The sequence below is a fragment of the Myripristis murdjan genome, chromosome 5 (genome assembly GCF_902150065.1).
Source record: "Myripristis murdjan chromosome 5, fMyrMur1.1, whole genome shotgun sequence".
Taxonomy (NCBI): Eukaryota; Metazoa; Chordata; class Actinopteri; order Holocentriformes; family Holocentridae; genus Myripristis; species Myripristis murdjan.
In genome coordinates this window covers 20053072-20079533 of record NC_043984.1, presented here as the reverse complement: position 1 = coordinate 20079533, position 26462 = coordinate 20053072, and the positions used below count along the sequence as shown (strand labels likewise).

The window sequence follows — 26462 nt, the reverse complement described above, 5'->3', positions numbered from 1 at the left end:
TGTGTGTGTGTTAGTTATCTGGGTTAAGTTGTTCCATGTTTGCCCTGTTACAGTTTCTGCCAACCAGTCGGCGTTGGTGCAACATTAGTATAATCAAACCATATATTTACCTCCAGAGTCTGCTCATGATCTTCATCTAACTGCAGTCATTGTGACACGTGTTCACATCATAAAAAGCAGAAGAATTTGATGACATTTGATCTACAGCCTGGAAGTTTTCAAAACCACAATAAACTTTTATTGGTGAATTCAAAGTCAGTCTAAGACAGAGTACCGCAGATATTTCTCGCTGTTTGTAAGACTGATAGTTTGGGGTTTTCATATCTTGGACTGTTAACAACACCATGTTTACCACCTTGTGTGCACACACCTCCTCCAATAGAGAGATACTGGAGCCCGCACACTCATGTCCCACATGCTCTCACTGACCACCAGGAGACTGACCAAACTTTTCTCCTAGTTGGTAGTTATTATTTACATGGGATTAATGTGAGATGTGAGATTAATGCAGCATTGCTCACAGGATTTCCAGCTCGCTCCTAATCGCATGAACTGAAAGGGTTTCGCCTATCTCATGTTACACCCATCCCATGTCAGCTCCACATACTGTAGACATTTTGAAGTTGTATTATTCTGTTTTGGTGCCAATATTTTTATAGAAAAATAGTGGCATAAAATATAAAAATATTTATGTCTGGACTTATATATATAGAGTATGTAGGATATTTATATGTATTTGCACACTTCTTTGGAGGTGTTAATAAAGAGTAATCTGAGGTGTGATTGATACATGTGCATACACACACAGATATCACATCTTTTTTATTTTAAACATAAATATGTAATTGATAATATACGGAATATTTAATGTAAAATTTGCCTCTAAAAAAGTAGGATGTCTCACAAGGAGCTGCACTGGGTGGCTACTATTTGCTCAACAAAAGGGAAATATGATTCTGAATAATCAGACTATCAAACACACACCCACACCCACACCCACTCACACACACATATATACACAACAGTATAAACATGAATCATGCAATGTGACAGTGCAGAGGTTGGCTGCAGACGGACAGAGAGGAGGATTCAGCCTTCACACACACACACACACACACACACACACACACACACACTGACTGTACACACACAAGGTGAAAACAGGCCATAAGAGGCAGTTTTCCCTCTAGTTGTGACTACATGGCAAGACTCCATCACCCTGGAAATACAATGTATGTCAGTGTGCTTGTGTGTGGGCATGAGGGTGTGGCCTAAAACATGGATGCAGTGGAAAAGCAGCCTTTTTTCATATACTGAGAAGCCGGTACATCTGAGAGAGCATGTCAATGAAAAATGAAGTGAAAGACTGTAACAAACATTTTATGGCCAAAGTATAGTTGTTTTATGTGGAGGGAAGCGGGCGGTCGGATGGATTCCACCCATCATTTGTGATGGAAAAGCAGCGAGAGTGGAGCGCTCATCAATTTAGCAAGCATGTAGGAGGAATTTAGCTTTCTACTCTCAGTCTGACATGTGCAAAAAAAAAAAGAAAGAAAGAAAAAAGAAAGCAGCATCCGCTTGTCAAGACAGCAGGGACCACATCTGTTCCTAAGTGCCAACTATGCAAATAGGCATATTTTTTCTGGGACACACAACACAGCGTCTGCTGAAAATAATTGAGTATCGGCAGGGCAGGTTTTAACAGGAGAGGTAAACAAAGGTGTTGTTGTTGAACAGATGAATCTGCACAGGATATCAGGACTCTTAGGCCTTTATTTATTTGCATAAAATGCCACATATGCGTTTGAACATTATGCAAACAAAGATTCAGTGAACCAGGCTGTCACATGGCAACTGAGTAAATTGGACAAAAAACAAACAAAAAAAAAACATTTAATAAAACAAAAATTTAAATAAAATAAAATAAAAGATGGGAGATGGCTCATTTATTTCTCATATTAAACAATGATCAGTGAAAATATTTCTTGTAGCACTAGGGTTTGTTTTCTTTTTCTAAAATACATTGTAACTTCTTATAAGTAACCAATAGTCTTATTTATTTATCTACTTATTTATCCATTTATTTAACTCCACTGATGACCACTTCTCCCCTCAGAGCGGATGAGGATGAGTGGAGGGGTGGGAGTTGGGGAAGGAAGGGAAGGAAGAGGAGGAGGGGTGTCATCCCGGGTGGAGCTCTGATTGGATTGGAAAAAGTGTAGTCGATAATTGAGATGTATCTACAAAGACTTGTTTTGAGGTGACAGAGCACATAATACCACCGGCTATTTAGCAGACCTTTTTTTTTCACCAGCTACAGCAGCCCTATCATCGCCACGTTTGACAGGTAAGATTTAGATGACGTCTTCTTAAGTTTGCAATAGATACTGTCATAAAAGTACAGTAACATTATAGCAAAGTTAGAGTAGCCATGCCCAGTTGTTCAAATTGTTTAAGGGATATATCTAAATTAATGTCAGCCCATGGATGTATCACGAACAAAATGTATCACAAACAAAATCTCTTATTGTGCTTGATGGTATTCAGGCTATATCTGTGTTATTTCTAAAATGCCTTCTTAAAGTTCCTTGATCTGCTGTGACATTTGGGAGGTTTGCTCTAAAATGTAGGGTTGAAGTGCAGTGATGATGATTCCTGTAGTTTCTGGCCTATAGAGCTTCATTTGTAGGGGATTTCTTTCTTTTTTTCTTTCTTTCTTTCTTTCTTAGTAACACCTGCTGTTTGGACATCAGGTTGAAAGCTTCCAAATGCTCACCTGCCCAACAAAAAAAAAAATGACCAAGAATTAGCCATGACCGGCATTTAAAGCAGTCTTTACATTTGCAAAAAGATCTTTGAGACAAATCCTATTCCTAGAAAAATAAAGGATTAGATTGAAAGGTATGATGATAAGAATAAGAATAGATAGATAGATAGATAGATAGATAGATAGATAGATAGATAGATAGATAGATAGATAGATAGATCGATAGATAGATAGATAGATCGATAGATAGATAGATAATCTTTTGTATTTCGGTTCATCCTCCATTACCACATACAAACAATACAGAAAATATACAGCTGATTGGAACTGGAAAAGGTGCATGCAGAAGCCCTAGCTTATATTATAAGAGTAAAAATATGCATAACAATAATAAATTAGCACCACAGCATTTGGGTAAAATGCTACTCTTCCTGGAAAGATTTAATTAAACTACGTGCAAATTGCGCACAAACAGGCAAGCTTTTCAGGTCTTGCAAATGGCAGGGCAGGGTACTAGAGAAAGCTAAAGTAATATGTCCATCTGAAAATGTTCTCCAATTTGTGTGTGTGTATAAACTTGTAAAACGTTTACATGTTGTCATGTAGTGCTCTGATTCCAGCTCTGAAGTGATGGAAAGAGTTGGAAACAGCTGGACTCTTGCCGCTCTGGCTGCCCTGGTCATCCTCTCGTGCCCCGTGAAGTCCTGGTGTAAGGAGCAAACTCACAAATCCCCATCACAGGTGTGCACGACAAAAAGTAACATCTGTTGATTTATGAAAAATCATGTGTTAGGCTTTCAAAACACTGGCCTATATTTGAGGTAGGAGTGAAAATATGGCTTGCAAATGAGATTTATACAGGTTTACAGATCAGATTAGGCCTAATTCACCTGGTCATTTTGTTGCTTGTCATTTTGCATTTTGCAGAATAAGCCAGAAAGCCTCCCTGGGGATTTTGCAGATTTCAAGAGATTCGATGACCTGGATTATGACAGCTTTATAGGTCTGATGGGAAGGAGAATTGCAGGTAAAAAAAAAAAAAAAAAATTCTCTGGCATTCACACAGCAAGCTATATTTGACGGTAATACCTCGTCCTTTGGTACTTTCAACAAATCTGCATGCTCTGCCTTCTGCCAGCCTCCTCACCTCCCAACCTGTGACTCTTTTTACAGACTGGAGAAATACTTACACATCAAGAAAAAGTAAGAACTTGTTGTATTGTCTTGTTTCTGTATTTACTGTGTTTTGATTGCAATACCAATGCCCGATATTTTGCTCTTGCCTTGGCTGCTTGCTTTACGCAGGAGACATGGATGACGTCTTCGTCGGTCTCCTTGGCAGGAAGAGGTCCAAGCCAAGTGAGTGTCAACAAAAAGGATGGCTCTACACTAAAAGGAAAGCAAATAATAAGATCAATTTGCAATATTCTGTTGATTGCGTGTAAGTCAGTTTATTTGAGCATGCTGACAGGACAAAGGAGTGCATATCACCATGTTTTTATCCATATTAAGAGTTTAGACCCATTAATCTCACACTTCACAAACCTTAAACATGTTAATTGCTCACTCTAAGGTGCCATTTTTCCAGCTATTTCCTTTTAGTTTTCTTTCATACACTTTGGCACCATATCTGTAGACTTGTGATTACACAAACATGTGTGTTGGTGCTGTTTGGACTCAGAGAAAAAAGCAGACAAAGTCGTGGGCATACTACTAGTACATCTAACTCGATCTATACGCCAGGTGTCATATTTATTAGTGCAAGTACACCCAAATTAAAATTTGGAGCCTGGAATATTTTAGGATGCTGTATTATCTGTGCAGTGACACATTAACTTGCACAGTAGCAACATCTTGTGGATGATGGAGGCCAACCGAAGTCAGTATCACACCCAGTGGCACATTGTATCCTGACACTGCAGGTCACATGTAGCTTGTTACCTCTCTGTATGTGGCAGGCATGGCTCTGGACATGGCTAATCCCTGGAAAGAGAGGGCATACTCGCAGGCACGAGGGGACCTTCCCATCAATCGTGGCAGGCTGCTGTAAGAAACCTAACTTTGAGTGGAATCCTATGTTAAAAACTGTCTGTAAAGTATAATCCAACTTATGTAGAATTGTTTTAAATCATTGCTGTGATTGGACCCATCTTTTTTTTTTTTTTTTTTTTTGCATTATTTTAACCCCTGAGTTGTTTCCTCTTAGCTGTGTAGGATAGTCATTGTTTTCTTCCCTCTGGTCATGAACAGGCCCCAGTCTAGCACAAAGGTTTAGTCTTATTTTTCCTAAATTGGATTTAATGAAGCATGTCAGTGAAGTTACTTGGATCACATTGTTGATTTGGATTTAGAATGTGCCAACATACATGATTTTCAAAGTAATGCACAAGAGAAAATCCTACAGTATTTCTAAATGAAACCCCATTATTTTCCCTGTAGCTAAAACCCTTAACACTGTATCTAAAATAAACTTTTGCAGTATGTCTACAGTATTTAGAGTGGAAATTCACAGGTAGAGCTGCAGTCATCTTCTATGCAGTATTTTGTCGCTGATACGCCGTTTAATCTCACAATGTCACTGTCCATCTCTCCTCAGGTTTCAGCGCCTGGTGTAGCGGGGCTGTCACGTCTACTTCCATCAGTCTCTTGCCACACAACACACACTCTGACCCTCAACGCCACATACTGCTAAATGTTTAAAGAAGTCAAGACATTGTTTAATATCTAGGTTACATAACTAAGACCTGGAAAGAACCGTATTGACTGTGCATGTCTGTCTCAAAAATTGCTGATGTAAACAAATCTAAAAGAAACCAAGCTGTACAGTAAAATATGCATTTATTTATACTGATTAAAGTACCATTCACTGAAAATGACACTGCACACTGATCATGATGTGCTCACACATTCACACAAACTCATTAACACACTAATCGTATTGACCAACACAATTTAGACGTCAATACCAACATAAATAAATCCCAAATATAAATACAGTAATGTACATAATTCCCTTTGACAAAATTAGGATGTGGAATGAAATAGATTGTCGAGGACCGAACCTTTTGTACCAACAGCTTGGCACCACAGACCACACATTTTTTGTTTGTTTGTTTGTTTTTTCAGTCAAATTTTTGGGCCAGCAGACCTTTGTTCCATTGAGCATCAAAATCTGCATAGCAAATATTGACAAGATCAGTATGTTGCAAATGTTAATGGTTTAAGAGATGAATTTGCTTAGAAATAAAAATGTGCATCGATTTCAAAAGAAATCAGTATATCATACATGCTGATTTGGTTTAAATTGGATTTTTCATTTTTTAATACAAAAAAGAAAAAAAAAACAAGACTGAACATGCTCTGTGCTCATGTACAGAGGGAACAGACGTGTAAACACTTAGAAAAGGCATCTTAATAGGCATTGGTTACCTCATATACAATTTTTCACCAAGGATGAGAATAAAAGATTTTACTGCAGTGGTTAAAAAAAAAAAAAAAAAAAAAAAACAGTAATTAGTAACACTAAAAAGTGCATTCAAATTTTTTTTCACCATATATTGCAATATAACACTATCTTTTAAAAAAATAAAATGACCGAGTCACTACTGAATCCCGTTTCATGCCAGAGCTCATTCTCACCTATTCTGTATTTGGTAATTATCTCCCATAAAATTAATTCATGAGCATAAACAGTTTCCTTGTTTGGTTATTAAGTAATAGCAGAACTGTTCTTAAGAATTTACTAATAATACACACTATGTAATCAGGCATAAAGGAAAACCTCTGATCAACTGAGAGCTTAATTTAAAAAATACACAACATTGTAGAAACTAAAATTGTTGAAAGAAGATTTCCTGCTTGCTCAAACAAGTTGTCATTATACAAGCTGTCCAGTTGATTGCCCAAAGGCTAAAATCGCCCAGGCCGAAAGGATGAAACAATATTTCACTCCATCTGAAAGCATCATTCTCATTATGTCAGTGTCACAGTGCAAAGTCTTGTGTGCAGCTGATGGCTCATACAATCTCAATTTGCAAGGCACAAGCTAATGAGTCTGGGAGGATGAGGGAAACAAAGGCTGGGAACGCTCTACCAATGTTCAGCAGCTAGGGAGCATCATACACCGTCAGGGTGAAAAATATCTGCCATTCTGCAATGTTAGAGAAATAATTTCCTCAGTGAAATGCACTAGTACGAAGTTAACAGTTAAAGAAAAAAAAAACATACATCTGGTGGAATGTATATCCAGTGCCAACATCAAAAATAAGGCAGGGATAGGCAACCACTTGCCATGGGCGTGCCAAGAACTTGGAGATCTTCATTCCAACCAAAGTCTACTCCTTTTAACACCACACTGATTTTATTTATCAGCGCACCTTCAACCAAAGAGGACGGACTACTCAATTAAATGACCTGGATGGAAAGAAAACCTGCTTTCATAGCATGGAGCCATTCATCCCTGAATAAAGTCAAGCAAGCCAGTCAGGAACCACAAGGCTTGGTCAATCAGGTTATTCTGGGCTCTCACCGGCACAATAATCTCATCGACCTGTAGACTGCACTGGAAACTCAAAGACTCACTGGGTACTCCGAATTAAAAGGTAAATGTTCAAATGAGTAAAGCTTACTATGAACTATGAACAAAGCAAGGGCAAGTTACTGTCAACTTGTCAAGAAGACACCAAGTAGTTAAAAAAAAAAAAAAACCTGAAAAAATAAGGATAAAAGTGATAAAATCACCCTTTAGACTTGTGATCACAGTACAGTTCAATGGTCATCCTTCAGCGCTGCACCCTTATACAAGTATACCAAATCTGGTTTTTCTGCTTTTGTAGAAGAGTGTGCAAGTGAACAAACAAAAGCACACCTTGCTCCTCCCAAACTGTCACTTGACTTCAACACACACACACACACACACACACACACACACACACACACACACACACACACACACACACACACACAGTGCTACTGTTTTTTGTCCAGTGGAGCAGCAGGAGGTCCGTCATCAGCTGCAGGGGGAAGATTTCCTTCCTGTCTCTTTTCAGATTTTGAGGGATCTTCCCCGTCTCCTTTCCCTTTCGCTCGGGAAGTCAGCTCTTGGCCCTCTGAACCATCCCGAGAGCGTGCTGACTCCTCAGTCTTGTATCCCAGTGGAATCGGGGGCTGGTAACGATATCTGTAGCCAAAGGCACGCAGGTGGTAGGTGTAGTACTCCAATAAATACATAAGTGACGCATCTACATAATGGAAAGACACAGACAGGTCCGAGCAGCAATTTGGGCCCTGTAGAGACAAGAAAAACAATGGAGCTGGTTATGGAAAATTAGAACCAACATCATAAGATCACAGTTTAAATATAAACAAAACAAATGCAAAACAGTAAAACTAGGAAGTACACTCCCACTCGCATCTGACTGTTTTTTTAAACACAGAACCAATTGTTGGGTTGTTTACATAGCATAGTCATGTGTTTAACAGCTCAAAAATTAAATTTCTACTGAGAAAGCAATGTTTTAAATTTGTTTTATCACCATTATGATCCAGCCACATATGACATTCATTTAAAATTCTGTCTGTCAGATGAACAGCTTTCTTTTTGCAGGCCTGATACCAGTGTATTTAAAAATGACCAGCAAACCAGGTGAATAGACTAATACATCTTCAGTTAATCATGGAGCATGACAATACCAACAGACAAACGCGTTTCAGTCCTCAGTTGAGCTGCTTGATAGAAGCCAATATTGTCAGAGGGCTGAAACTTGTGTTGTCATGATTTTTAAGAACAAATGTGGACATGCTAGCCTGCATGTTTGCAATACTTGTGTACTCTACACCCAACCTTAGACAAATTTCCTGTCAAGTTGTGTGTATTTAGCTAAAACACTAAAATAAAGCCGATAAGTGCCAGTAAACTTTTCTAAAGCCTGCCCCGATACATACACACAACACAAAATCACTGCAAGTTAGCATTACTAAGGTGGCTTCATACTAGTTTAGTACTTAGCAGGCAAATACTTAAAAGAATACACAGAGATTCAGCAAAGCTTGCAGTACTTGCCTCTGAAATAGGGTAGTAGCAGTAGCTCCAGTACCAGAAGCTCTTGGGAAACTTGGAGGTGAGGTGCTGCTCAGGGACAAAAGGATGAAAGGTCTCCCTGTGCAGAGAGTCTCTAGAGTCTCCTGCCTGCACCCCGACTTTCTCCATACACTGCCCCATTGCCAAGTCTTCCACAGAGGTAGTGTGAGTGCACACCTTGTTTTTGAAACCCTCTACGAATCTCCGCAGAGCCTCTTTACTCAGGACATAGCCGGCACCCCCACTCATGTAGCCCTGCTTGGTGTAAGGCTTGAATCTTCGCCCGAAATAGATAGGCTCATCAGGCGTGCGGTTTGCAAGCACCCAACGCAGGTTGTCCACGATAACATATGTGTCGTCGTCTGCCTTGAGAAACCAGTCGGCCTCGTGGGCATGATGTTCATAGGCGTAATGGTAGGCCCGGATCGTCTTCCAGTAAAGCTGGTCCCGGCCCTCCTTTGTGCCCAAGCCCACAGTGGGGAAGTCGGGGTCGTCCACCGAGCTCATGAAAACCACAACGTTGCAGTGTCGACTCCATGTGGACTTCACATGCCGAGCCTTCTTCTCCAAATTACTGGGACCGGTCATTACCCAGCAAAGAATGCGCACCTTCTTATACAGCTCATCTGCCATGTGGCTGTCCTCACCTGGTGGGGGAGGTCGACAATAACATCAAATTATACATGGTGTCCTTCTACACTCAGTGGACGCTTTATTAGGTCCACCTGCACAATCTAATACGATCCAATACAACTGTTCAGCCATAAAGTCTACATTTATGATGCCTATAATGCTCAGGTTATCTTTTTGTCACAGTAATAGAGGTGTTAATTTAATTCTATGTTTGGCATTGAGCTCATAGTTAGTGCTGCTGTTGTACTGGACTGCATTTTATTGAGAGGTGTTTCTACTATTCTGTCCCCCTCATGTATATAAATAAAGAGGAAAATAGAAACATCTAAATATAATGTAGTCCAGTACAAGACTTCTGCAAAGTACAACCTCAATAATAAAGATAATTAAATTTACACATTCTCCACCAGAATGTCAACAAAAACTGATTATTATTAACTCTGTTAAAAGGTAGAATTCATGGCAGAGCTGTTGCACTGAGTTGTAATCGACTGTACAGGTGGACCTACTAAAGTGCCCACTGAATGTATATTACTTTATATCTTTTTTTTAAAATATTGGCAACTAATTAGGCTATACCGTTCAACATACAGTGTATTTAAACCTTAAATTACTGGACATTGCACATGCCTAGATCACATGAGTGAAAATAATGAATGTAATCCCAGCACTAATTTACCGAGGTTCATAATGGCTGGCATAGATGTCAAAATGAAGAACAATTGAGTTTCTTTAAAAAATAAAAAATACAAATAAAATACAAATAAAACTGACACCAAAACTGGCTGCATTTACCAGTTAAAGGAGAGGTACAAGGCTGCTTTGAAACCACAGTGTGGGTATATGTGATGCTACCAAGGTTATCATACACAGCATACACAACTCTTCATGAGTGTACCTTTGTGATGAGGGTGTTTGAGGTTGAACAGTGCGGATCTCTCCTTCTTCCAGACTTTCCTCTCCTCCTCGACTTCATGCTGGTCGTCAACATGTTTGTCCAAGCCATTGGGATGATGTGCTGAGAAACTCTTCTCAAACCACACCTGCCGCAGGAACACGTACAGGGTGAAGGTCCCCACCAGGAAACCCGCATAGAAGGAGAATCTGGACGCCAGGGCCTTCATATCGGACCGAGCTCCCCACTTTCAGGCGCTTAACTCGACAAGTGCTGACCAAGAGAGGAATGGGGATTAACACTCGCCTCGCTCTGCGGTTTTTCTGGTTTTACTACCGTGTATGGTTGGCGAGACATGCGAGTGTTTGATGAATGATGCGGTGTCCTTACAAGTTAAACAGAGGCTCGCTCCTTGAATTGGGTGTGGTTTACTCACCGGACTTCTTGATACTGTCACCACGGCGCACATTTTCAGTCATGTTATCCGGCAACTACAACTTCATCACTGTGGGACAAACCCTCTCATTTGAACAGATAGCAGCAGCCGAGTCGATTTTTTCCCCTCACGACGTGACGTTATCTCCGAAGAATATCAGGACAGACTGGCTATCGTTAGCCTCTCAACTCAAGGTTTTTATCGTGCCAAGAAGGCTACCTAACATTAACAACACAAACAAAATATTTCGTGAGGTACAAAACGCAGCCGACGACATATAATCGATCATCGCTGGTTCTTGGCCTTGGCGTCAGGACCAGCTGGCGATCCGCACTGCTAACTTCATAGCTAACTTGGCTTTCTGTTGGAAATACGCGTTAAAATAACGGACACGTTACACTATTAGTTATGACACAAAACGACGGGCTTCGTAAAACGATATCTGCTACTAGAAATCCAGTGGTATAACCGAAGAGTGCAGTTAAAAACAACTACATAAAAATTTATCCAAACGTTGCCCACAAACTACCCTGAAGTTGTCTTCAACGTCAGGTCAGCCAGAATGAAAAAAAAATATAACTTCCGGTCATGTATTTCAAAGTAAAGGCCGCACTGGCAAACACATGGTGCGACACTTTTTTAAAAGTTAAAGTTACCAAAATAATACGTTTAACCTCCTACCAATTTTGACGCTTTTCAGTGTTTAACGTCTCTAAATACATGATAAACATAGCTTTTGCCTCTCATTTATTGTCTTTTCCTAATTTAATGGGAACAGTTGGGTAAACATTGAATTAAAATAATAATATGTTTTCAGTGTCAGTGTTTTTTTGGGATTAATTTGATCCAAGGCCTTTTCTTGACTGTATAAAACATATAAGAATGATCAGCATTTTCCACACATTTGTTTTAGCTGTTTTGGACACTGAGGACCTATGACATGGCATTTATAATCTTCGAAAATGTTCCCTCTGCTTTAGGGCCCTAACTAAACATAACCACACGGTCTGTAGCAGTGCGAGAACCAGTCCAGCTCATTTGACACTAGGGAGGGAAAAACGTGGTTCCCACAAGAACTGTGACATTTAAGGGAGGTGATGTTTTATTTAATGGGCTGTTTAGGTAGTCAACAACACAAATAAAGTACCTGACACATAAACTTGGGGAACAGTTTTTATTCTAATTGTTTTCTGGAGTTTTATATTACTGGGGCCAAACTGACCCCAACTGATAAAAAATGTTTCAAATGTAAATAAAATTTAAATTTGAAGGTAACAGGAGGGTTACTGAAGAATTTTGTGAAAATTAAAAGACAATAACTGTATTTTTGGAAATGTTATTATCATTAAGATTTGACTGTGAATGTCTCGATGTGTTTCTCCAGCTGGATACTTCCTCTGCATTGACTCAGTCATGGTGCACCACAACAGTCAGGACATTACCACAACAGCCATGTTAAACTGGAAATTAACAAAACATAATGATGTATCTCAGTTTAACTCAACAAGCAAAAACAAGTTATTGGCTAGGTGCTTAGAAATAAAAATAAATAAATAAATAAAAAGTCTTATTGCCACAATATGCATCAGAACCAAAACTATTACTGCCACTACTGCTACAAGGAAACACAAGCCACCCACTGAGTGGCATGCTGGCAGCACATATCAGTCCCCTCTGGTTTGTCTCCATACCAAAGCATCCCACTTTGAGTATCTTCCTTGTTCCTATCTGTACACAAATCCTCTGCTTTGCAAAACCTGTTCTGTAGAACAGCCATGCCTGACAAAGCTTTCTGCTTCCTCCCTCCAGTGTTTTTGTTCCTCAAACAAGTACTCTCTTCTACCTGATATGCCCTGCGTCACAGCGGCTCTTGTCCAGCCCACCTCACTGCCCTTGTTTCACCACTGTGCAGCATTGTTCAACAGCTCTGCATCACTGACTGTATCTAACAACTCACAAAGCCTAACTATATCACAAGGCTCCAAGCCAATCTCCTAACATATGATGGCATGTAGAGCCTGCATACTGAAATGCTTCAACACACCATTTATTTGCGATATGTTGAGGGGTCTGGCTCTTTTTCATGTTGTTTTCAGGCCTATTATTTGCCTATACTTCCTCTAGCTTGCCTACTTATGATGTTGGCACCTATACTCTGCCAAGAGCCAAATTAGTCAAGACAACGTAACAAAGTGCAGGTTGTATGACTTTGATTTGCTTGGTAGTGTCTATTCCCTCAGTGCATCTAACTGCATCCTCTCTGAGCTACTGAAATTTTTGTAAAAGTTAGTTTTAATGTAGCATTGGCACCTCTGTCCTTAAAGTGTGTACAATTACACAAATTACACTTTAAGCTTTTATTTTGTAGGCAAAAGCACCTTGACGTCCGGTATTATTGTGGCAATCTTCGGCAGCTTACTGCCGCCAGTGTCATGCAATCAAAATAACGGGGTAACTTCCGCCTAGGCATCCATCCATCCATCCATCCATGCATCCGTTCATCCATCTCTCTATCTAAACACTGCACGTCTGTCACAGGGCAATCACATGGAGGTCATTCCTTCTGTTTATTTTTTTCCATTTTATTTTTAAGTACAAAGGTCGCGTGCATTTCACTTGTTACGCAAATAATCCCGTCACGTGTGACTTGATATGACATGGAATAGGTCTAAAGCTTGAACTCCTACATGATATTTGCGCAGCAGCTTATGGTCTTTATGTGCTTCGTTAAACTGAAATGCAGTTCCCTGTAAATGAACATGCTGACAGTCAGGTTAGTGTCTTGACTTCACATTCTGCAGGCTGAGTATTCACTGGACAGATATTTGTATTAAAAAAACCAACTCAAAGTTTAAGTGCACCATTGACCTCAAAACATCTTGCGCCACCTCCTACATTTTCCTGCCTAATACCGTGCAAATCAGTTTGTGGCCTTCACTGAAACATACTGAAACACGGAAGCCCGAGACGAGAACAAATTCATAGAAAACCTCTTTCCACGAGACACAGACAGCGTGAACGCGCATGCGCACTTGCTCTCTCCTCCATATGGGAATTTTAAATTAATACTGTGCATTTTACATACTGTTCACATATGTATCAAATAAACAAAACCTGATTGATTTGTTATACATCCGCAGCTCAAGTTTAGCTGTAATATGCTCTCAATCTCACCGTCGAGATTAATGATGATTAATCAATGGTAAATATTATCAATCCCATATATATATATATATATATATATATATATATATATATATATATATATATATATATATATATATATATATATATACATTATAGTTCAATGAAGGATTGCGTCTCCGAGCAGTATGATGATCTAATGGTGTAGACAAAATAAATAAATTGTAAATTATTATAGGCTCAATGTAAACAGGCTGTGTGTTATTTTGAGGAATCCTATGGCATTTTTATTTCATATGAACATCGGCATTCAAAGACATATTTACAAGGCCGCTCAAAGTGACTTGATGACTTTTCAGACTGTGAAACCAATGTTCTGTTCCTGATGTTAATACAGCTCCAGTCAAGCATGAGTACAGCACTGTCTAGAGCACTGTTTTTATTTTACTGAACTTGTATTGACTTTATCTGCGTGTCATAGGTGGGCCGAGGTGTGTTGGGGTCAGAACACAAAGGATGGCGGAGACACACCTCACTGTTCCTGGGGATGGGCCCAAGCTTTCAACAAGACAGGGATTTGGAGCCTGTTGAAACTGACAGCCAGCCCAAAACCTGTTTTTCTGGGGTTTGCATGTGTCTTGGCCCCACAGTCTGAAATAAAGTTTGGTATACAAGATTGCACAATGACAAACTTGAACATCTTCACTCAGTTAACTCAAGCCCCACTAGATTTGTGCTAATAATATACAACAAACCAAGTCAATACCATAGTCAAGCAAAATTATTTACAGGTTAATATCCAAGGAGCTACTCTTATTAACAAACTATACAAATTCAGCCCTTTAAAAGTACATCTCTGAAGGATCCTTACAAAAGTTTTGTGTAGATTCACTGTTTTGGTATACTGCATTTGATTGACATTGTAGCTTCCTCGGTTATTTACACCCGCAACACTCTGGCAAAGAGGTATCGACAAATTCTCATCAGATACAAAAACCTAAGAGATTAACCCTCCTATACTAATTTCTGTTTTCAATTTTCTTTTGAATCCCTTTAACAGCGCACATGGCATTAAACTTGGGTGAAATCGTTCAAAATTTTAGTGAATGAATGCATAAATTCTAAGTTTCCAGAGACATTTTCTACAAATCTAAAGTGCCACAGTATCAAGTGTACAATTACGAATGTAACCTACATTTGTGTTTACTGGTGATTTAGTCACTAAACAAATGCCAAGTATCAAAAAGCTTCACAGAAACAACAGTGTCAACTGAAATGTTAAACCTCCTTTGCGTTATTTATCTTTTTGTTTTTCAGCATCAGTCATACTTTTCAAAAGCTTGAAAGCGTGACATGAACAGCCTTCACAAACGCTCACGCAGTTTGCTGAGTCATGCAGGATTTCCCACACTTGTCACCTACAGAGGTATTACTTCTTAATGAATGGCACCATATGAGACAAATGCAGGAATCGTTTGACTGACAGTGTGTTGTTGACCGCCAAATTCAGAGCTTGACATGGAGATTGAGTAAATCTCTCTGAAGCGTTTCTAAATTCATGACTTCATTCAACTGCACAGCTACGGCTGAAACACTGAGAATCCATGGTGCAGCAAACAACCGGTGCCTACCGAGGACACGTTCACACATTTTCTGAATGTGCAAACAGGTGAGTTGGCATTATCCTCCACGTTTATTAGCAATAATTTAATCAAGGGGCTCCGTTTAAAAATTTGCTGTTGCACCTCAGAGACTCCTTGCACACCAGTCTCCATAGGAGTTCACCATCACAGTCAATGACATCAGGAGCTCAGATGTCCACGTCATCTGAGTCGGAGGTGCTGGACGACTGGGACTCCTCCTGCGATTCTCCCCACACAAACCTATAGTTGTTCTCCAATTCTTGCTGCCTCTTTTGCTCCTTGTAAACTTCTTCTGTGCCTCCAGTCTGCAGAGAAAAAAAAATAACATCTTAAGTTTTACACCACCCACATTTTTTCTTAATCCCAAGCTTAGAAGACTTATTTACTTAAAACAAGGTGACATTAAAGAATGTTGTTTCCCACACAAGATTAATTTCCTCTTTAGACCAAAATGAAAATGAACAAAAAAAGTATGCTGCATACATTTACAAAAACTCTCAATGCCTTAAAGCTGTTCCATGTTTTTTCAGTTCATAGCTTAATTTCAACGTACTGCACATAATTTTTTAAATGCTGAGTGTCAAAGTCAGGACTGCAAGATTCACTTAAGAGGCACGTGTACTTGTGGTTGCCCACAGTTACTGAAACTCTCATGTTTATACGTACTGTTTTTTTACCTCTTTTTATCTTTTATTGCCTTTCATATGAGCTATTTATCATGCTTGAGATCATAAACTGAAGCCATGTCGACACTAAGCCAGGTAAATTTGAAAAGGTATAATTTTTCTCTATTTTAGCCTTCATCCACACAATGCTGGCGATTTCTACCCAGTAAGCCGGAGATTTTTTTAGTTTGAATAAAAGCGCTGTCTTCTTAGCAGCATCTAAAACACAAACAGATCCTTATCAAAGCTAAAATCATAAAGCATGATCTATCTGATGGTGTTGATGACTGGCAGTGACCTGCCTTTGAGCAGTAAGGCAACAGTTGGGCAGTTTTGTGGAGCCCTTGATGTCCAGCCGTCTGCCCTCAGAGAAACATGCACTGTAGAACGGAAGCTCCATGGGTGCGTGCATGCACAATAAGGGACAGTGGACTTTTGGACAATAGTCTGAACTCTGAAACGGTGTGAAAACACTAATATAGTGTCATGAGGATGGAAGGACAGCACAGTGTTTTCAGTTTTACTCTGCTTAGTGTGGACACAGCCTGAGAAAAACCTACAGGACACAGTTTGACAAGCACAGTATGGCAGTGTGGCAGCCACACATAGAGGTATGTCAGTGGATTATTTAAAGTCTCTTCTATTTTTAATATTACCAGCAGATTTATGAGAAGCTCTCTGAAGGATTTAGTGTCTTCCTCAGTCAGCCACTGATCCCCCGCCTCCTCTGCATTTTTCCGTGTCAAGATCTTCACTTCAATTTTACCTGGAACACAGGGCAGAAGGTGGAGGGCCAGCAGATTAAAAACACAAACGCACTTCCAAGTGGCTCAAATTAAGAAAAATGTTACACACATTAAAGTAAGAAATAATCATCATGGAAAAATGTGCAAACAGGACAGTGGATGAAAAGAAGACAAAAAAAAGAACACACATGGATGGCACGTCTTTTTATTTTGAAAGTGCAGAAAAGTGGCTTTTAATGTGTGGTCAGGGAAAACTTTGCTACTGCTTGTAAGTCCTGTGAACAAAAAAAAAAAAAAAAAAAAACCTCATGGTACTATCTACAGTAAATTTTGCTCTTCCTTTAATTACTAAACATTTGAAAAAACAGAGCTATGAAATAACTGATTTTTTTTCCCCAAATTCCCTTCAAATCCCAGCTCACTTGTAAGATGCTGACAGCTGAAGTGGTATGACAGTATGTGCTGGAGTAATCTAGTGACCAGCCATAACTTTGCTGATTGTGTGTGTTAATGATTTTCCCTTTTTATGCTCTTACCGCCTTGGTGTATTGTTTCTGTTGTACATCTAAATCTGAAAACAGTGCGCACTGAACAAAGATGAGTAGAGAAATACAAGATTGTATGCTCAAGAGAACAGATGGCAGAGAGACAGGCCGTGAGTGTTTTGGGCACTCCCCTTCCTACCTTCGGCCTTCAGTCCCGCTTTCTCTAGCTGCTCTTTAACCACGTCCTTTATGTGCTGCCACTGGGGGTCGCCTTCTCCCATCTCCTGAACTTTGACCTCCCCATCAGGGCTGTTGCCCGTCTTATACTTAGTAATTTTGATCTTAACATGGTCGTCAGCCGCTTGGTCTGGGATGACGAGACAAAAGGGGGACAAACAACACAGTTCACCATAAAACCCATGTGCAGGGCAGCAGGATGGAGGAGGTAAGAGCCAAGAATATATTCCAAAGCACTGTCTGTGTGTAAATGTTTGCATTGTTTACAATGGTGCACTGTCACAGATTTCAAGTATTGTGAGGAGAAAATAAAGCAACCCACGGGTACATCAATGGCAGCAGAAGACCATAAACTAACTAAAGGAAATCAAAATGTGAAATCTGATACATTGAATCTGTTTATCTGAAACTGAGCTTTGAGTCGATCTAAGCTAGATAAATAAAGTCCCTGGTGATACAGGTACTCAACATGAGATGAAAAATGCCACGACAAACATCTACATATGACTTAAATATGAGGAGGATGGAGGTGGACACAGAGTGCAGACAGAGACTCTTTGATTAGAAAAAAGGAGACAGGCCACTCAGGCCTTTGAAACACCTCCAGGCAGTAGAGTCACAATGACAAAGACCAAATCCCCATGTTTCTGAATGGGGAGTTGCCTCTATCTAAAAATCATTTGCTTTTCATATGAAGGGACACTGGCAAACTGTAAAAACATGGTGTTATAAAGAGTACCTAAACCCGTTATTTGGGGATTTAGCATTGCGCAAGAGGCGTTCCCCCGCAAAAGCTGCTATCTTGCGCACCTCCCGTTATCCGTAAAACACTTGCAGTACCCGCTACATTATGCAGGCTGCGCTATCCTAAATCCGCAAACCAAAACCAGTGGACGTGTCACAAGGTTGTACTGATTGAGGCAAGAGTCAGAGGTGGAACTATGTGTAAACTAATTTATTGACAAGGTAGATTGGGCAAATAAAATATTAAAAATAAAAATACAGCACAGCTGCTGGCTTATGATAAAGCATAACAGTCTATATGAGTAATATACTCAGTCCATTCCGGTGGCGTCCCGGTATCAGTCCGGCCGCGTGCGTGGCGAGGCTCCGTCGGGGCGTGCATTGAAGCCGCCTGGGTGCGCTCTTGTTAAAGCCCAAAAGTGTGTGCTCAAGATAGCAATTTTAGGGAAAGCGCATAAAACACGCCCACGGACACACCTCCAGGCCCAAATAACGGAGTCGGCATAATGTATTGTGGGTAGTGTGGGCGCAAGATACCGTTTAGGGATAGCGGAAGCTGCTAAATGCGTAATTCATGGGTAGAGGGTAGTAGCAACAGGTAGCGGGTGGCACAAGATAGGGCCAATAGTCCCAGATAAACAATAATTTTCACTCACTAAGGCTTATAGGCATGTGCTATCCACAGCCCCAAGAAACAGCAACATTACCATATTCTGCATTTTTTGCAGCCACTGTGGTTGCCATCGTAACTGTAAACAGTCACGACAGGCACGTAGTTGAGCTATGGTAATTGTTTTAAAAACCTAAAATTAGCTGTTGTTTGACCTGTTTCACCCAACTTGTGCGAGCTGTCAAAAATACCAAAATGTGCAAATTCTGACTGTGCAATTGGGTCATGGTGCTGCTATCTTTAGCATCTTAAATTATGTCCATTGTAAACCAACAAAGTGCACTGTCTCCTTTTATAATCACAGTGTCTCTGGTGCAGATGTGCACATGGAGGCAGGGGGGCGAGCAGCCTGGTTACCTGGCTGCTGTGGGGCCGGACTCAGGCTGTCCTTGACTGCGTCGCTGGCTCTCTGACCTGTTTGCTGCTCTGGCTCTTGGGTGTCTTTGTCCTCTAGATGGTCAAGGAGCTTGTCAAGTGTCGTCTCCAGTGTCTGCGTCGCCTGAGTGCGATCAAACTCTCCTTTCAGGCCCTCTGTCTCCAACTCCTGCTGGGCCTTCAGCACAGAGATGTCAGGATTACTTCAGAGTCATGTTAGCCATATTTAGCCAATCCAAGTTTCAACACAAAAAGATTTAACACTGACAGCGGTTGTACAGGAATTTTCGAGGATTAGAATCACTGTGATAGTTATGATACAGATAAATAAATCTTTTTATTAACCTCACTGTGAACTGCTAAATACTTAAACTGCCTGCATTTATGCAAAGGATGTCAGTGAAATCTGACTAGGTGGTCAGAGAAAAAGTGGGCAAACAGCGCAAAACAGGGGATAGGAAACAGGGTAGAAACCCTACATGCTCATTGAAACTTGCAAACTATCAGATATTTTCTTTGGTCTGACACCTCATTGATGATGTTGTCAAACTCCTTCTGCATTTCTTCCTTTATCTCTTCAATTTTATCCGATGGCACCGAGATGTCAGCCATCTCATCCTCAAACTCCTGCAGCAGACGTTCGTCCTCATCCTTCTCTTCTTCTCCGCGCTTCTGCTTCATCTTGTCACCCTTTTGCCTCTCTGCTTGACTTTTGGCTTGTTTATTTGATTTCTTTAAAAAAACAAACAGTCATACGTCAGACATTACTGCACTGACATAAACACATAGGTGCAAATGCAACAATCACAACTGCACAATAAAAAATGATCATGGTCTAGAGAATCACTAACCTTTCTGTTGCTTTCTTTCAGGTGTTGGACAAATTTCATCAGATCTGCTGGGTCGGTGATGATTTTAAAGTTGAATTTTTCAACTAAAAGAAGAGATTAAATTAGAAAGCAGTTTAATCCCATTCCATTGTCTCATAATTGAAAATTGGTTTGCAGACAAGGTTTTAAATAACAAGTATGATGTAATTGATGATAAATAGTGACCATCCTGGCACTTTGCAGTGTGATCAGCAGCTGACCACACTATCTTGACATTAGAGTGTACATGTACAGAAAGAATCACTTCCTACAAACACCCAAGCATATGGCTTGATGAAAACTTGGCTTTTAATGTGCATACTGACTACCTCTTTAAAAAGCTTAAGCCTGAACTGGACTTCTTTTTCCATATTTTTTCCCCCTTTTTTAGGCATGCGCTACATCCAGAGGGTCTTAACTCAGGCTGTGGCCTTCCTTGTGTGTGTGTGTGTGTGTGTGTGTGTGTGTGTGTGTGTGTGTGTGTGTGTGTGTGAGTGAGAGAACAGAGACACTAGAATGATGCATTACCTTCATCATCTTCATCAATGACTTCATTATTGCTAAGCGAGTTATCATAGCCATCATCTGCTGCCTGTGGAAACAAAATGGCATTAGCTGTGTGCTTGCGCAGTATCACAGGCCTGCGCTAACCAGACCAGATGTGAGTTGCAGCATTTTATACAACGGCAGAATGAGTCAGGGGACTATGCTACATGCCACTCATTTCTTGGACAGTTCAAGTAAGATTTCTGCATGTAAAGAAATCTGTCTGCAACCAATAAAAAAGAATCATGACTCAAATTGCTTGTGCCATTAAACCAATATTTTATGGCTTGTCTCTATTAAAAATACATAGAAACTGGACATTGTTGGGCGTGTAGAGGCAGTAACCCTGGTGATTATGTGGGAATAGAGTTTGTTTAAGATCCAATGTTTTGCAATCAGTCTTCTATAAATTAGAAAGCGGTTTTGGATGAAACAACTCAACCAACAAGCCTACAGCGTCAGCCTCTCGTTTATTGTCAATGCAGCAGCTCCACAGAGCGTCTGACATAACAAGACAAAACACACGTGAGGATGGTAAATTCACTTGATGCTTGAACATGAACAAACATATTTCTATACCTGAGTCTCTCGCTGGGAGGCAGCTGCTTTTGAATCCTCTGGCTTTGTAACTCCCTCCCAGAAGTCAGAATCCTCTGGCTCTTCTGACCCAGCATCCTCAGATTTATCATCAGCAGAATCTGTTATGACAAAAGTGCATAAACTCATTGGTATAATATGGCCTCAGTGGTGTCAATACTTATGCCAAGTATGAATCTGGTAGAAAAATCAACATGAGTGTCTTCTGAATGGAAAAATCACTGCAATTTATTTATTTTTTATTCCTGGAAGATGACTTTCATTGATAAGAATGTAGGACAGGCGTATATATATATATGCATTATGCTTCAAGACTGTTTCTATACTGTTTATACTTATTGTATAGTAGACTGTATATTGTATAGACTGTTTATGCTTATTGTATTATCTGTGATGTCTGATTAAAGATACTACTACTACTACTATTACTACTACAACTTCTACTACTAAGGGACCTTGCTCCTTATTTTATTTTATTATTTTTTTAAAATTACCTTTTCTGTCTGACCCCATGAGATCTCGGTCATCAGTGGGTGCAGGCGACGCCTCGTCTTTTGTTGCTTCCACTGTGCCATCTGCTCCCTCATTACCAGCCAACATCTCATCAAGACTCCGCAGCTCCTCTGAGATCTGCTCCACTTTACGCTTTGTGTCCGCTGGGAAAAGAGAGGGGGGGGAGAGGGAGAGAGAGAGAGAGAGAGAAAGAGAGAGAGAGAATGGAATTGGGCAGATGCAGCAGGCAGAAAAAGAGAGAAAGAGCAAAAGAAAAAAGAGAAGAGAGAGAAAGAGAAAGAAAAGGAAAGCAGACATAGTGTAACTACAATATTCCTTGGGGTTTCTGGAATTAGACAGCGAACTCAAAGGTGTTTGAGTGAAGATGACGTTAGGCTAACATAAAGCATTCTTCCAAACAGCCTCGCTGGTGGTGACTCACAGACTTGGGCCTTGACGTAGTCCATGTACTGCTGGGCACTGAGAGCTGGCTGGCACACGATGCCCTGGGGCTTGGCAGTGGAGGGCGGCCGCAGGAAGGGGTGCTGGCAGGTGCGACTGGTGTGGACCGTCAGCACATAGCGGCACGACTGAGGCTCATCCACACGGGCGATGTAGTCACTGGAGCCTTCTTCACACACAAACTGGAAATGTTAAAGAATCAAATCATCTAGATATGTCCAGGAGAATCATGTGAGTTTTCACTGAGTTCATATCTCCATTTTGTATTCAAATGTCATCTCACCCTGACTTCAGTCTCTCTGGGATTTCCGTTAAGGTCACACTTGGAACCGTTCACATAAGTCTGGCTGTGGTAGCGCTTCAGTCGGTGCTGCTTGGAGGCCTGGGAAATTAAGAGGAGAGAAAAATGCAAACAAATTGTAATGTCCTGTAAATTTCTGTTTTATTACATCAGCCAAGAGGAACAATTTTTTTTTCTGTTGTTTTTGTACTCCATTTGATTTATTGACCATGGTCACTACTACCATAGCTGGTTAATCTCTAGAGCCGGTTTAGCCAGAGATGATTATGTGCAGCAGTCAAGCTGCTTTCCCTTAATCAATAATGACAATAAACATGCCAAGTGTTCACATATACAGTCTGACACTGTTTAAAAACAACAAAGTGCACTGTTACATAAGGACCAGTGAACTGTTCACATAATGTATGTGGATATTAGTAAAGAATGTTTCGAATGCAATCCCTTAGGAAACACACCTTACCTGCACAATTATATCCGTGATAAATGCACACTTTTCCTCCACAGGGATTTAATGTCAGCTGATTTTTGCAACAACGCACCTGCTGATGCATTGCATAGACTATCATGCTTTTCTTGGCTGACTTTACCTCCAAGAGTTGGAGCATGCTAATTCTTGTTTGCTGTGAATGTCGTCATTTTATTGTGTCCATTCATAGGCCAAATGCCTACTGCCTATTAAGTAAAATAGTAAAAACAATGCATCCAAAATGAAGGCATCATAACAGATTTACAGTACCTTTGCTGTTTCATTACTCCAATCAAATTCAGACTCATAGTATCCCAGGAAGAGGACATCCCCTTTGATCTCAGTGTCTGTGGAGAAAGCAGGGACACTTCTTAGGGTCATCTCTCCAGGTTATCATCAAGAAAAAGGCCAATTAAAAACAGGTCTTACCCTCAAGATGGTATTGTCTGATGTGCTGTCCATGGCAGAACTCATAGGTCCACCAGTCCTTCGTCTGCAGAGAGTAAACAACAGTGTGTCAGTACAATTCAGCTGACTTCCACAAATGAATGCAAAATTGTTTTCTTTTTACACATCGCCTTCTTCATCTGGAAGACGAGAGCAACACTCATTTTTAACCAGCGATTCCACTCCTTCACAAAAAATGTAGGCCACAACTATTATTGTCCTGTTGTGAGTCTAAAAGTAGTCGCAGTCTGCACATCTTCACGTCAACTCAAGCAAAACTGTTCAGGTGTAAACAGTTTGTACTTTTCCATATAGCTGTCACAGCCTAAACTGAATATTTACAGAACGGAATTCATACAGTATTCATTACAGCCATTTGGAAACAAAATCACCTGAACTTGTGTATAAGTTATCAGAGAGGGTTATTTTAATCAGAAAATCAGAAATAACTGACGTGACACTCTGGGTTAATAAAGCACACTTCACTTATACATGTTCATAGCAAGCTTCTGACTCAAAGCCTGGGATGTGTAAATTCCAAGAACAGGAAAGCGATTTGGGAGGGGAAGTGAACATGTGATGCTCTCCCCTTCAGCTTCAGAATGACATTGTGCTGGGACGATGCTGTGGAAACAATCCTGGCAAACGTTTACGGTGAGTCTCTGCACTTCCCCTCCCGTGCAAACCTTTCCCAAACTGCAGAATAGACCTCAGAGCCCCACAGGAATAGCATCATTCTGGGAGAGCTGTTGCATCCTCCCAAATCCAAGCAATTCAGGCACTTTTATAAAATGAAAAATATTATGAAACAAATTTGCTCTCTGCTATAGCAACCTGACTGTAATACTAAGTTCAATTAAGAAAAATAACATACCTGCAACTTTGATGTGCATTGCTCTGTATTATTTTAGACTTTTGATTCAGTTAGCCCTTCACTCAGGCTTCCGGTGTATCTGGAAATGTCTTGTTTACCTTATTTATTAATTCATTTTCCAAACCACTTATCCTCATAAGGGTCAGGGTGCTGGAGCCTATCCCAGCACTCATGGGGTGTACAACAGAGGAACACCCTAGACCAGCAGTCCATCTGTTAACCTTAGAGTATATATCAAAATCTAGTGTCCCTACAACCCTTACAGATAAGCAGTTTGGAAATGAATGAATGAAACCCTGAGAGAAGGAAGTGCACAAGCAACCTTCCTGTGGCTCCATTTGGCTTTGTGAAACTTCAAGTAGTTACTCAGCGGGAGTAATGTAATTGAACTGGGAAGTTCCTATGTGGCTGTGTAACTGTATCTGTGTGAAACAGTTCGTGAAACAGATTGCATTGTGCTGTGAATGTAGGTTTTCAACGATTACAGATGTAAATTGTACAAAATGGAGAACGAACCTTCACCAAGCACGGGGCGCTGTGCATCGGCCTGAGAAGCTCTGGGATGCCAGGCCCAGTGTAGCCTTGTGTTTCAGGCTCTGAGGCAGGATCTTGATGAAACCTGACAGCCTGGGCTGGGAGTCGACACTCGTACAGCTGCTTGTACTTGCTAGACACCATCATGACCTCCTCTGTCTTGGTCTGCAGAAGAAACAGTGGGTCATGACAGCTGGCAAAAACACTGGGGTGTGTGAAAGGCATGTTAGCACAGCACTGGTATCTGAAAGTCTATAGCTCATTGACAGCCTGGTGTGCCACTGTAGTGATACACTCTGTTATAAATAATGAAGTCTGAGCTGAGAGGGAGTGAGGAAAATGTGGAACTGGCATTGGCTGTGTTGTGTTGTGTTGTGTTGTGTTGTGTTGTGTTGACAGCTGTCAGCGATGTCAGCGGCGTAATTACCAGTCACTTCTGCATCAGCACGTCTTTATTTGACTTGCCAGCTGGTCACATTTTAATAAACACATAAGTTACTTAACTGGAAGACCTGTCTTTGTCATTGATATTAGGGTTAATACAGTAATGAGGTTAGCTAACATTACCTCACCTGGCAACGTTACCGCTAGCCAACCTAGCTAACCGTGCTACATTTAGCTTTCCCTCTCCCAGCCTCACCTGGCCCAAGATGACGGGATCGGGGAGGATTTGAATCCCATATTTCATCTCATTCAACTCCTCTAAATTTAAGAAGGCTGGGACACAGAGCGGACATATCAATAAAAAAACAGACAACCTCTTTAGCCACCTAACCAAGGAAGCGGCCATGGCTCTCTCACATCCTCATTTGTCGGACGGACAGACAGAGAAGCACAACGCCTGACATGGTGAATTCTGATTGGACGACGTGAGAGAACGGTGTCTCTCATAGGCTGATTCACCCGTCAATCAACTTAATTTGATTCATGTTTTGGGGTTTGTTAGTTTACGACACCGACACAGGAAAAGTGGGCGTCGCTTCTGGCTTTATGTGTCTCCAAAAGATAAAAACCACTCCTGTCTGGGATATCGGGGCTGACCGTGAAATAAAACAAGCTCACGTTTCGAGACAGAAACAAGCTTTCCATTGGCCTGATGCATTAGGCGTGTCACAATCCAATTTGGCCAATTTATAATCATGCAGTTGTTTTTCTTATTTGGTACCCCACCCCACCCTCTACGGGACCAGCCCTGCTGTAAAACCTATATACATCAACCTGTACCCTATAAATAAATACCCCAACCTATACCCTATACAGCCGCAACCATAAACTTCTTAAAGTTTACCCCTAATTACATGTGATTGCACACCGTGATTTACTAAAAGGTGAATATCAGACCATATTATGTTTAA

At 40.6% G+C, this 26462-nt stretch overlaps 2 protein-coding genes across 3 annotated transcripts; both read right to left on the bottom strand.

Moving 5' to 3' along the window:
- Positions 1–5588: 5588 nt before the first annotated feature.
- On the bottom strand, positions 5589–11356 carry c1galt1lb (core 1 synthase, glycoprotein-N-acetylgalactosamine 3-beta-galactosyltransferase 1, like b). The gene is made up of 4 exons (XM_030052178.1): positions 10811–11356; positions 10378–10647; positions 8829–9493; positions 5589–8053 (listed from the first exon to the last, which is right to left on the bottom strand). Exons 2-4 carry the CDS (start codon positions 10601–10603, stop codon positions 7736–7738), a joined length of 1209 nt encoding a protein of 402 aa, XP_029908038.1. The 5' UTR covers positions 10604–10647; positions 10811–11356; the 3' UTR covers positions 5589–7735.
- A 2855-nt stretch (positions 11357–14211) lies between these two features.
- Positions 14212–25915, bottom strand: os9 (OS9 endoplasmic reticulum lectin). 2 transcript variants are annotated; one of them, XM_030051117.1, is made up of 15 exons: positions 25748–25915; positions 25090–25272; positions 23682–23745; positions 23523–23599; positions 22769–22867; positions 22466–22667; positions 22026–22187; positions 21514–21632; positions 20917–20980; positions 20371–20453; positions 20048–20251; positions 19502–19697; positions 17693–17860; positions 16919–17028; positions 14212–15902 (listed from the first exon to the last, which is right to left on the bottom strand). In XM_030051117.1, exons 1-15 carry the CDS (start codon positions 25895–25897, stop codon positions 15765–15767), a joined length of 2019 nt encoding a protein of 672 aa, XP_029906977.1. In that variant the 5' UTR covers positions 25898–25915; the 3' UTR covers positions 14212–15764. The 2 variants fall into 2 exon arrangements, with proteins under 2 accessions (XP_029906977.1, XP_029906979.1); XM_030051119.1 differs by lacking the exon at positions 17693–17860.
- Positions 25916–26462: the final 547 nt, after the last annotated feature.